General features: G+C 39.7%; 1 protein-coding gene across 1 annotated transcript; it reads left to right on the top strand.

The window, feature by feature from the left end:
* Positions 1–1,909: 1,909 nt before the first annotated feature.
* Positions 1,910–11,058, top strand: dbx2 (developing brain homeobox 2). Its single transcript, XM_060903098.1, has 4 exons — positions 1,910–2,165; positions 4,002–4,097; positions 8,856–9,040; positions 10,828–11,058. Exons 1-4 carry the CDS (start codon positions 1,910–1,912, stop codon positions 11,056–11,058), a joined length of 768 nt encoding a protein of 255 aa, XP_060759081.1.
* The last annotated feature ends 728 nt before the right edge of the window (positions 11,059–11,786 follow it).

The raw sequence follows: 11,786 nt of genomic DNA, 5'->3' as shown, positions 1-11,786 counted from the left end.
CATTTCACTGTAGTCAGTAAAGTGAACTTACAAGCTGCCATAATGTTCAGTAATTGATAGTTATTTTGGCTTTTGATACATACTCTCAGTGGTAAAATTATTTGATACATTTATGATGATATGCACGGCACTACGGTGGTGTAGTGGTTAGCATTGTTACCTCACAGTAAGAAGGTTCTGTGTTTGAGCCCAGTGGCTGATGGAGGCCTTTCTGTATGGAGCTTGCATGTTCTCTCTGTGTGGTTTGCTCTGGTTTCCCCCACAGTCCAAAGATTGATTGGTGGCTCTAAATTGAGGTGTAGATGGTTGTTGGTCTGTGTGTGTCAGCCCTGTGATGATCTGGTGACTTGTCCAGGGTGTACCCCGCCTCTTATCCATAGTCAGCCGGGATAGGCTCCAGCTTGCCCGCAACCCTGCACAGGATAAATGGATGATGGTGCAGGATTGTGTATCAAATGATGTTAATTTTACTCCATTGATTATTGTTAGGTGGCACGGTGGTGTAGTGGTTAGCGCTGTCGCCTCACAGCAAGAAGGTCCGGGTTCGAGCCCCGTGGCCGGCGAGGGCCTTTCTGTGTGGAGTTTGCATGTTCTCCCCGTGTCCGCGTGGGTTTCCTCCGGGTGCTCTGGTTTCCCCCACAGTCCAAAGACATGCAGGTTAGGTTAACTGGTGACTCTAAATTGACCGTAGGTGTGAATGTGAGTGTGAATGGTTGTCTGTGTCTATGTGTCAGCCCTGTGATGACCTGGCGACTTGTCCAGGGTGTACCCCGCCTTTCGCCCGTAGACAGCTGAGATAGGCTCCAGCTTGCCTGCGACCCTGTAGAACAGGATAAAGCGGCTAGAGATGATGAGATGAGATGATTATTGTTAATGATAATGGCAGCTAAACAAGAAATATTGAAAAACTGGAGGATGACTGTCACTTAGAGTTAGGAAATATGAAATTTTATTCAGATTTCTAAAATAAGTAATATGTAAATAAATTAGATATATCATTATTATGCAGTGCAGTATGTGACACAGGCCTAGACACATAGCAAGCCTTACTATCTTTTTGTCTCAGTTACATTTTAGACTTTTATATTTGTCAGTAGCTATCTGAAACTGGACTTATTTCAGTTCATGCATGAAACATGTGTTTGACAACCTCCTCGGTCATTTTGATCTTGGAGCTTGATTGTGTAGCTACGGGTGACAAGCACAGACTGACAGGGAATATATTGAATAAGGGATCAGCTGTCATACTGATGAACTCACTGTTTTGTCAGATTTTAATGCATGTGGTGAACTGGACAGGAGCTGACTTATCTGAAAGTGGTGCAATTGAGATAGATTCAAAGGAAAGTTTTAGATGAAATAATCTGACATTTGACTTTGTCAAAAATACGTGATCGCAAATAAATCTGTATTGTACACAGCTATAAATTGACAGGCAGTAGAGTTGTTTATAATAAGAAGTGATAGACTGTGAGGCAGATAGTTTTGTAGGCTGACTCTTGATGGGCTTTTGAGTAAGTGTCTCAGAAAAAGACACAACTATTTACTGCTCCAGGACTCTGTTTCGTGTGCAAGTTAAACTTTGGTCAGGAGTCCATTGTCTCCAGTGTCTATCATTTAATGGCCACTTTGACATAATGAATGAAGCGGTCCCACCTTCTGTCCACCAGAAAGGCTCCACTCTTATCGCCTTTAACAATCACACTAGAGGAGCTCAGCCAATCAGGACTCAGCAACGGACGCCCAAGAGCAAAAGAGGGAAAGGAGTTATTGTTTTCTTTCTGCTTTTTAATGAAGTTTACCCTGTCGGTCTTTCAGGAAAATGTTAGTAGTTGGGACAAACTTTGCAAAGGACTCTGGATCCTACTCAGAAGGAGCAAATTCAGGATAAAGGGGGAATCAGAGAGCAATGGCTGAATCTCCATCACGGCATCTTGGATTTGGCAATTCTGGGAAGAGTTTTCTTATCGATAATTTGCTTTGCCCAGACAGTAAATCACCCCCTGCCCAGGTCATACCTGCTGCCAGCCAGAAAAGATGCCTTTCTACGGTGATGTGTGGGCCACTGGGACTGGCTCCTAAAACTTCCTGGGTGCCTTCACATGGGGTTCAGCCGAGTAACACACCCCACGAGAAGGAGAGAGAGACACTCAAGACACATTCAGGTAGGATGACATACAGTAGTGGCATCATAGTCATCATTTAAATGTGGGTAATTATGAGTATTTGAGACAATGCATGAGGCATGAGCTACTGAAACAGGTGGCAGTCAGTAATAAATGCAATATTAATGATTTTGCAACTTCTGAAATAAACTTGTTTTTCTTTTTAATTTGTAATGCTTATTATTATTTTTTTACTTTAAAACCACCCCAAATATCATGAAAAAAATTACTATTGCTACTAAATATTTTTGTTATATAATTTCACTATTTAAAAACTAATAATGTAATACACAGATACTTCTTTTTGTACAATTCCACTGCCCTTTGTTTGCTGGAGTTAAATATCTCAGAAATGGAGCGCAGTTGTGTTGTTTGTGATTTGGCTTACAGTACCTTTCTGCTATTTCCAAATACTTTTACATTCAATGACTTGTCTGGTTTAAAACCAACCTTTTTCACTAACAAACAGCATACTGAAAATTCTTGCGATATCTCAATGTTGTTTTTGTTGTTATTTTTGGTTCAAAAGAAAATAAATTCCATCTGAAGATTATTATTAACTTGTATCAAGTTATTAGATGTAAATTAGATAATATGTAAATCATATAATATTCTGGTACCACAGGCAATTAAACTACAATAACTATTATGATTGTAATAATAATAATAATAATAATAATAATAATAATGATAGTTTGAACTATAACATTTTTCTGTGTCCTCCTGACAAAAAGTAAAAGCCTTACATTTCAAGCCTGAATCTTTGCATTATATATCTTAACTAAATTAACTTCAATTGAGAACAAAACCCTTTTACATTGCAATTAGGTTTGTTATAGTTCACTGTCAAATAGTATAACACCTCGAAATGATGATTGTATGACTTTTTTATTACATCTTTTTTAAATAAAGGTCAATTTTAAAAAAAATTTTGGACCAGCATTTGACTAATATGATTATTAATAAATAAATAGTCATTTGAATCAGTCCTTCATCTACATAAGGTTCCATTGCATCAGTTGGCTCTGAACAAAGTTTCCACTTTTGTTAATATTTCAACTTTGCTTTTAATTGTTTCCTTTGTTAATTTAAGTATATTATTATTGCAATTTTTAAAAAAAAAAATCATATATCTAAGACAGATAGCGATCCATATGTTTGTGGATGGGAACAATGAAGAGTTAAAGAAAGAGGGACATTTGAATATATGATTGTTAGAACCTGATCTCATATAAATTTTGTAAGAACTCGATTGCGTGAGGAGTGTAGAGTTTATAAAACTGAAAGGACTGGTCCTTAACTCCCAAACCTAACCTTATCTTCCATAACTTTTCATACAAAATGGAGCCTCGAGAAGTTCAATTCTTATAAAATTGCAAATTTGAGAAAATGCTTGATTATGATGACACAATTTAGTTTAAACAGCACCACACATCAGGGCCCAGTGTCCTGAAAGCACCATGAGTTTAATTTATCTCAAATGATTCAGAGAGAGAGAGAGAGAGAGAGATAGCGTGAGAGTGAGTACAATGTGTTGTTTGCTTTAGCATTTAACGATGATCATTATATTTTTGACCTGTATACTGTATATGTGTAAGGACACACAGTATGTATTTCTTCTATATTACACTTAAAACATCTTTTCAATAAAGTTTAATCATTAATTTCCAAAAATGTTGAAGTGGCCTTCCATTTGAGAACTTTCCTTTACATTTGCTTTCCTTTTTTTAAATTTTATTTTGTATTTTCATTGGACATGAAAAAAGTACAACAGTCCGTTTCCAGTATGTTTAAATTTCGAATAAGACTCTGTGATTATTCTGCTGTTCTCTGAAGCAGTGTTGCGCGGTGTGCTGCTGTGTGCTTCTCCTCTCGTTCACCCATGTTATGGTGGCTCCAGCCCACTGACGTGCTCTCCTTCTCTTCTCTGCAGTGAGTATATTATCCTCCCACACACACACACACACACAAAGTGAGTGCTTCTATAACCAATAGCTAATTCTTCCCTAATATGCACATCACTGCATAGCTATAGCTTATTCATCAATCATGCCTATTTAGTAGGGGGGTATGCTTTTATTACCATGTACCACACACACACACACACACACACACACACACACACACACACACACACACACACACACAGAGAGAGAGAGAGAGAGAGAGTGTGCACAATAAAACCACACCTCCTGTTTTCTGCCAGAGTAGGTTACAATTGATATTAAGAGCACCATAATGACCAGACCCATGCTTCAGTGGAACCTGAATGTTCTGGTATGCAAGTTCTCTAATGTCTAAAGTAGCTGCAGCAAGATGTTCACAAATTGATATAAAATTATATTTAAAGGACGCAATTTACTGATGTGTAAACTGACCCATTTACTAAACTGACTCATTTACTCACTAGTTTACTTAGCGTAAAGAGGGAAAAAATGGAGAGCAGTTCCAAAATCTTCATGCAGGGATATAGAAAATATGGCAAAAGAATTATACTCAGAGTTTTATTTAACATTGATGATACCTGAAAAGGCTTGATATGAAAGCCCTTTAAAGCTTGTCAAACGAGGTAGCTAAATGTTACCCACCTACCCACCCTCTTGCATACCCTCCGCCTTGGAGAAAAAATATCCTCTGAAAACTTTTTAGTGGCTTGACACTTTCCCACAGCACCCCCCAGACACACAATGCTGCTTTGCCCCATGACCAATTAGCCCTTTCAGTCAGTCTGCACACACGCGACCCCACTGCTATTTTTCACCACAGCAATGAACTCTCAACTGCCTTTCTATACTGATCCCGGAGCAGTGAACCCTTCCCAAAGCTTAAGCTTAGACATTCTAAGGGACCCCACAAAACTGGTGCCAGATCACCAAGAAGGGCAATTTCTAGTGACACAATGCAAACCTACATTCCTATGTAGAAAGAAGGAGGGGACATTTCTGCAGCCTTTTTGTTGTTTCTGATAAAAAGCCGAGGCTTGAAAATCCGCCTCCTCTTTTCACGTGCTGCTCTCTGTCCATTCCAGACTCCCTCTTTGGGGAGGAATAATGCGATCAATTGGGATGACTTTTATAGACTTATTGGAGCTCATCTTCCCATAGAGAGAGTCTGTGTACCTGTAAGGGAAGAGTGAGGGATAACTGGTTGCTGAAGGGACAGCAGAGGAATGGCAAGAAGTATTTCTTTTGTTAAAGTGCAAAGGAGATTTGGGGCTACAAAAGAGAAAGGGGGAATAAGCAGCCTGCTCGTGAGTTGACCCACTAATAGAGCATTTAAGTGGAAACCATTGATCCCAAATAACAGACTAGGAGCATGACTAACAGTCTTACCCTCTGCTACGAAGGTGGTCAGCTCGGCGATTTGTTGGACAGATTAAGGACGTATTGTTGAATAGACTGGGGGAAATTGTGGTGCTTGACTTTTTTGTCAAGCTGCACCTGTGGTTAAAAAAGCGTGGGATTGATGCTTCCAGACCTCTAGACCTCTTATTTCTCTATCGCTGACTGGTCATGACTCTCTCTCTCTCTCTCTGTCTCTCTCTCACACACACACACACACACACACACACACACACACACACACACACACTACTAGACATGTGTTGCCCCCTAACAAAAGTTACACTCTAAAATTTATAGCTGTATGCAATATGTGAATAATAATAAAATACACTATATGGCCAAAAGTATGCGAACACCTGACCACCACACTAATATGTGCTTGCTGAACATCACATTTCAGATTCAGTCCCCCTTTGCTGTTATAATAACCTCCACTCTTTTGGAAATGATTTCCACTAGATTTTGGGGCATGGCTGTGGGGATTTGTGCTCACTGAGCCACAAGAGTATTAGGGAGGTCAGGCACTGATGTTGGCTGAGGAGGCCTGGGGTACAGTCGGCGTTCCAGTTCATCCCAAAGCTGTTCAGTGGGGTTGAGGTCAGGTTTCTGTGCAGGACACTCAAGTTCTTCCACACCAACTTTGGCAAACCATGTCTTAATTAAATATAAGAATATAATATTCCATCTAATCTTTTTCTACTGGGTTCAGGGCATGTGTACTATTCAGAGAATTAACAGAAAATATGTAGACTTTTTCAATTCAATTCATCCATCCATTATCCGTAACCGCTTATCCTGTGCAGGGTCGCAGGCAAGCTGGAGCTTATCCCAGCTGACTATGGGCAAGAGGCGGGGTACACCCTGGACAAGTCGCCAGGTCATCGCAGGGCTGACACAGAGACAAACAACCATTCACACTCACATTCACACCTACGCTCAATTTAGAGCCACCGGTCGTGTAGTGGTTAGCACGGTCGCCTCACAGCAAGAAGGTTCTGGGTTTGAACCCAGCGGCCAGTGGGGGCCTTTCTGTGCGGAGTTTGCATGTTCTCCCTGTGTCTGCGTGGGTTTCCTCCGGGTGCTCCGGTTTCTCCCACAGTTCAAAGACATGCGGTGAGGTTAATATGGGACGGCCTTGGGCTGAGGTGCCCTTGAGCGAGACTCTCAGCTGCTCCCCAGGCGCTGTTAGCATGGCTGCCCACTGCTCTGGGTATGTGTGTGTGCTCATTGCTCATGTGTGTGTGCATGTGTGTGTTCACTGCTTCAGATGGGTTAAATGCATAGAGGAATTTCACAAGCGTGTGATGAATAAAGTTGTGCTTTCTTTCTTTCTTTCTTTCTTTCTTTCTTTCTTTCTTTCTTTCTTTCTTTCTTTAACCTAACTTGCATGTCTTTGGACTGTGGGGGAATACTGAAGACATCAAAAATATGAAATAACATACAGAATATATATGGAATTATGTAGTAAACAAGAAAGTGTTGAAAAAAAACCCTCACAATATGTTTCATATTTTCGATTTTTCAAAGTAGTCACTATTTACCTTGATGACGCTTTGCATTAAATGCATAGAGGAATTTCACAAGCGTGTGATGAATAAAGTTGTGCTTGCTTTCTTTCTTTCTTTCTTTCTTTCTTTCTTTCTTTCTTTCTTTCTTTCTTTCTTTTTTTTCTTTCTTAACCTAACTTGCATGTCTTTGGACTGTGGGGGAATACTGAAGACATCAAAAATATGAAATAACATACAGAACATATATGGAATTATGTAGTAAACAAGAAAGTGTTGAAAAAACCCCTCACAATATGTTTCATATTTTCGATTTTTCAAAGTAGTCACTATTTACCTTGATGACGCTTTGCACGCCATTGGCATTATCTTAACCAGCTTCACGAGGTAGTCACCTGGAATGCTTTTCAATTAATAGGTTAATTAGTTAACCTGCTTAATTACTGCAATTTTTTGCCTTCTTAATGTGTTTGAGATTAAATAGTAAATAAGAAAAATACAGTAAATAGCCCTATTCCACAACTGTAGTAATCCATAGTATATGATAAATAGTGTCCAATTTCTTTAAGTACTGGTGAGGTGCATTCATAAAGAGTAGGTCCCCATCGTCCAATCAGGGCATAAACCTTGCTGAAAGCAGATGTCTCCTAGCCTGGAGTGAAAAGCAGGATTTATTTCTAAAAAGGAAACCCATTTTAAGTTTCAGTTTTAATACAAGTTTGTTGATGTGTAACTTGAATGTCAGGGACTCATCAATAATAATACCCAGATACTTGTATGACGTGACCCTTTCAATTTCAATACCTTGAGCTATTAAAATTTTAGGAAGGATAAATGGCAGCTGTTTCCCATTCGAAAATAAAATGAATTTAGATTTGTTTGCATTTAAAACTAGCTTAAGCTGAGTCAAATGAAACTGAACAACCTCAAAGGCAGACTGCAGATATTCTAGAGTCTGAACTACAGAAGGGGATGAACAGTAGATGACTGTGTCATCTGCATAAAAATGGTATGCAGCATCAGACAGGTTATCACAGAGATTATTGATATAAATAGTAAACAGCAACGGTCCTAAAATGGAACTCTGGGGGACACCCTTTAAAACAGGGAGAAAGGAGGAAGAAGACCCAGGAGACTGAGCACATTGTGTTCTAGCTGAGAAGTAGTTTGAAAACCAATTTACAGCCTGCCCAGATAAGCCAATCTTATGAAGGATATCTACCAAGAGAACATGGTCAACTGTATGATAAACATGCACCTTTCTTATTGAAACAAACAAACAAACAAACAACAACAACAGCAAAACAAACCCATTAACTTATAGTTCTGTCATTTGTCCTTTTGTGTAATTTGTTTAACTTGATAGAACAATGAGTGCTTAGACTGTCAACTTTTAATTTCTCCTTCAAATTTATTTTTTTGGGGGTAAAAAAGTATTTATATACTAAACAAATAATCCACCTTGTGTGCATTTAGTACACCTGCAACAACTGTCAATGCTGCTTGAATCTACAGTCTGAGCTACAACGAAATCATCCCTAATTTCACTCCTTCATACCATTCTGTGTATATATTTTTTTAATATTGGCACAGGGTTCCACAAAAATTGCAAACAACATACCTTAAGACATTTGCTAACATCAAATAATCTGATTCTGATACCAAAAATGACTGCATAATAAACTGGATCTTAAGGGGTTAAATGACAACAAATGATTTCTCATGATTTGTTGAAAGACCACATGATAGACAGAGCCACATATTCAGAAATGCACAGAGATATACATTTAACATTATTTTCTCTCTCTCTCTCTCTCTCTCTCTCTCTCTCTCTCTCTCAGAAGGGACAAGCCCAGCAGTATGGAGTTCAGGCCCATGCCCTAAGCAACATAGAGGAATCCTGAGGAGAGCTGTGTTCTCTGAGCAGCAGAGGAGAGAACTTGAGAAAACGTTCCGCAGACAGAAATATATCAGCAAGACAGATCGCAACCGACTGGCCACAGAACTCTGTCTGAAGGAAACACAGGTGAAACACACTGCAGTTTGTACAGATAAATGCCTACACTTGTGTGTGTGTGTGTGTGTGTGTGTGTGTGTGTGTGTGTGTGTGTTTGTGTTTGTGGGGTCTAATGCACCAGTTTAAATGAATACAGATGTTCTGTCCTTTTTTAATGACATTTTCTGGTATGTATTATAGAAATATTTTGCTGTACAAATTCATAAAAATTTGTCTCCAGCTTCATTTGCTGCTATTGTTCATATCTCATCGTTAGCTCAATATTTGATTTCAGAGTCACATAATGAAATTTATGATTTATGTTTATGCAATATGACTTGAAAGCAGGATTTAACAACAACAACAACAACAATAATAATAATAATTCACATACAAGACTTCATAAATTATTCTCTAATGATTTCTCCACTGTTTAGTGGAAGTGATGAAGCCTGTTGGATGAAAAGCATAACTCATCATGAAGTCAGTACAAGTGCAGTCATTAGGACTTACATAACCTACAAACCGGGCGGCATGGTGTGAGTGGTTAGCGCTGTCGCCTCACAGCAAGAAGCCCCGTGGCCGGCGAGGGCCTTTCTGTGCGGAGTTTGCATGTTCTCCCCGTGTCCACGTGGGTTTCCTCCGGGTGCTCCGGTTTCCCCCACAGTCCAAAGACATGCAGGTTAGGTTAACTGGTGACTCTAAATTGACCGTAGGTGTGAATGTGAGTGTGAATGGTTGTCTGTGTCTATGGCCAAGTTTACATTAGACCGTATCTGTCTCGTTTTCTTCGCGGATGCACTGTCTGTTTACATTAAAACGCCTGGAAACGCCGGGAAACGGGAATCCGCCAGCGTCCACGTATTCAATCCAGATCGTATCTGGTCCGGTGCTGTGTAAACATTGAGAATACGCGGATACGCTGTGCTGAGCTCTAGCTGGCGTCGTCATTGGACAACGTCACTGTGACATCCACCTTCCTGATTCGCTGGCGTTGGTCATGTGACGCGACTGCTGAAAAACGGCGCGGACTTCCGCCTTGTATCACCTTTCATTAAAGAGTATAAAAGTATGAAAATACTGCAAATACTGATGCAAATACTGCCCATTGTGTAGTTATGATTGTCTTTAGGCTTGCCATCCTTCCACTTGCAAGTGGTAAGTGATATGCGCTGGGACCACACACACAGCGGCTCAGTCCCGAATCACTGCTCGTGCGCTTCACTCGCGCACTCTGTGAGCTGCGCAGGGCCGGAGTGCGCACCCTCCAGAGGGCACTCGCTGTTCAGGGCGGAGTGATTTGGAGCGCAGGATGCCTGCGGAGCCGAGCATATCCGTGTATTGGTGTTGCTGTGTGCACACTAATCGTTTTAAAAACGTTAATCTGATGATCCGCTGATACGGTCTAATGTAAACCCCACCTCTGTGTCAGCCCTGTGATGACCTGGCGACTTGTCCAGGGTGTACCCCGCCTTTCACCCGTAGTCAGCTGGGATAGGCTCCAGCTTGCCTGCGACCCTGTAGAACAGGATAAAGCGGCTAGAGATAATGAGATGAGATGAGATAACCTACAAACCACAGGTCTGGTCTTTAATGTAATGTTTAATGTGCCATTCTTCAGCACTGTGATTAGTCAGGTTTATTATACTGCTAAGAACTCTACAAGTCTTAATCAGGCAGAATATTTTTATGCTTAAATGATTGTTTAAAAAAACCCCCAGAAATCCACTACAACGTTTATAATGAAATGCCCTTATTTTGTCTGTTTTTGAGTATGTAGATCCCATGACTTATATATGCTCTTTGTTCTGTTCCAGGTAAAGATCTGGTTCCAGAACCGCAGAATGAAGTGGAGGAACTCGAAGGAGAGAGAAAGCCTGAGTTCACGGCCACCTATGGAAGAGCTTCTGCTTAGGAGCGTCCCAGAAAAAGGAGAAAAGTGGCATACACAAACATTCCCCAGAGGAGGGCGCCACACATCCCAAACACCTGGTGACAAACACTTGAAAAATCACACACATCTGGCTGCTAATAATGTTCAGAGATAAGAGATGTACCTTTGAGTCAAAAGCTTTTAAACATTTGAAGTTCGTTTAATTAGAGCATTTTTACTATTAATACCACACAGAAAAAAATCCAGAAGAAGAATTTTATAAGGAGAAAAATTAAAGTGTTCCACCAGAGACAACTAAATCTTTTGTTTTAATCTAAGGACTTATTAACTCTCAGATCCTAATGAGAACCATAAGCAAATGAAGCCTTCTGTGCTTGTATGACTGGAATAATATGCTACCAGTACCTGATATTAGTGATTAAGGTATAGACTATTCCAATTAAAATAAATCCTGATTTTAGAGTGTTTATAAAAACATTACCATTTAAACTGTCAATGTTCCCACTTACTTTTAGTTATTCATAGAGGAAAAAAAAATTACAACATATTATTCAGCCTCCAGAGTGAATTATTCAGGATCTAGAGTGAAACTAACAAGAATGGTATCTAGTTACAAGAGTGGAACATAAGTTTGAACCCAAAAATGCTCAAATATAGGGTGGTCAAAAATGCTTGAATATTAGAATGTATGCATCCATATCCAGTAGCAGTCTAAAATTTAGACACCCTGACTCATTCATAGGTTTTTCTGTATTTTACTATTTTCTACATTGTAGAACAATACTGAAGACATAAAAAATATGAAATAACATACAGAACACATATGGAATTATGCAGTAAACAAGAAATTGTTAAAAAAAATCTCCCACTATATGTTTCATA

Source organism: Neoarius graeffei, chromosome 2 (genome assembly GCF_027579695.1).
Source record: "Neoarius graeffei isolate fNeoGra1 chromosome 2, fNeoGra1.pri, whole genome shotgun sequence".
NCBI lineage: Eukaryota > Metazoa > Chordata > Actinopteri > Siluriformes > Ariidae > Neoarius > Neoarius graeffei.
Note: the sequence above shows the minus strand (reverse complement) of the source record. Positions and strands in the feature narration are given on the sequence as shown.

What these genes read in the sequence shown, in the direction of transcription:
- dbx2 (XM_060903098.1), top strand. Translation starts at nt 1,910, where the DNA reads ATGGCTGAATCTCCATCACGGCATCTTGGATTTGGCAATTCTGGGAAG. An exon ending in GACACTCAAGACACATTCAG is followed by an intron (nt 2,166 to 4,001) that starts GTAGGATGACAT and finishes TGTTCTCTGAAG; the next exon opens with CAGTGTTGCGCGGTGTGCTG. An exon ending in TCTGTCTGAAGGAAACACAG is followed by an intron (nt 9,041 to 10,827) that starts GTGAAACACACT and finishes GTTCTGTTCCAG; the next exon opens with GTAAAGATCTGGTTCCAGAA.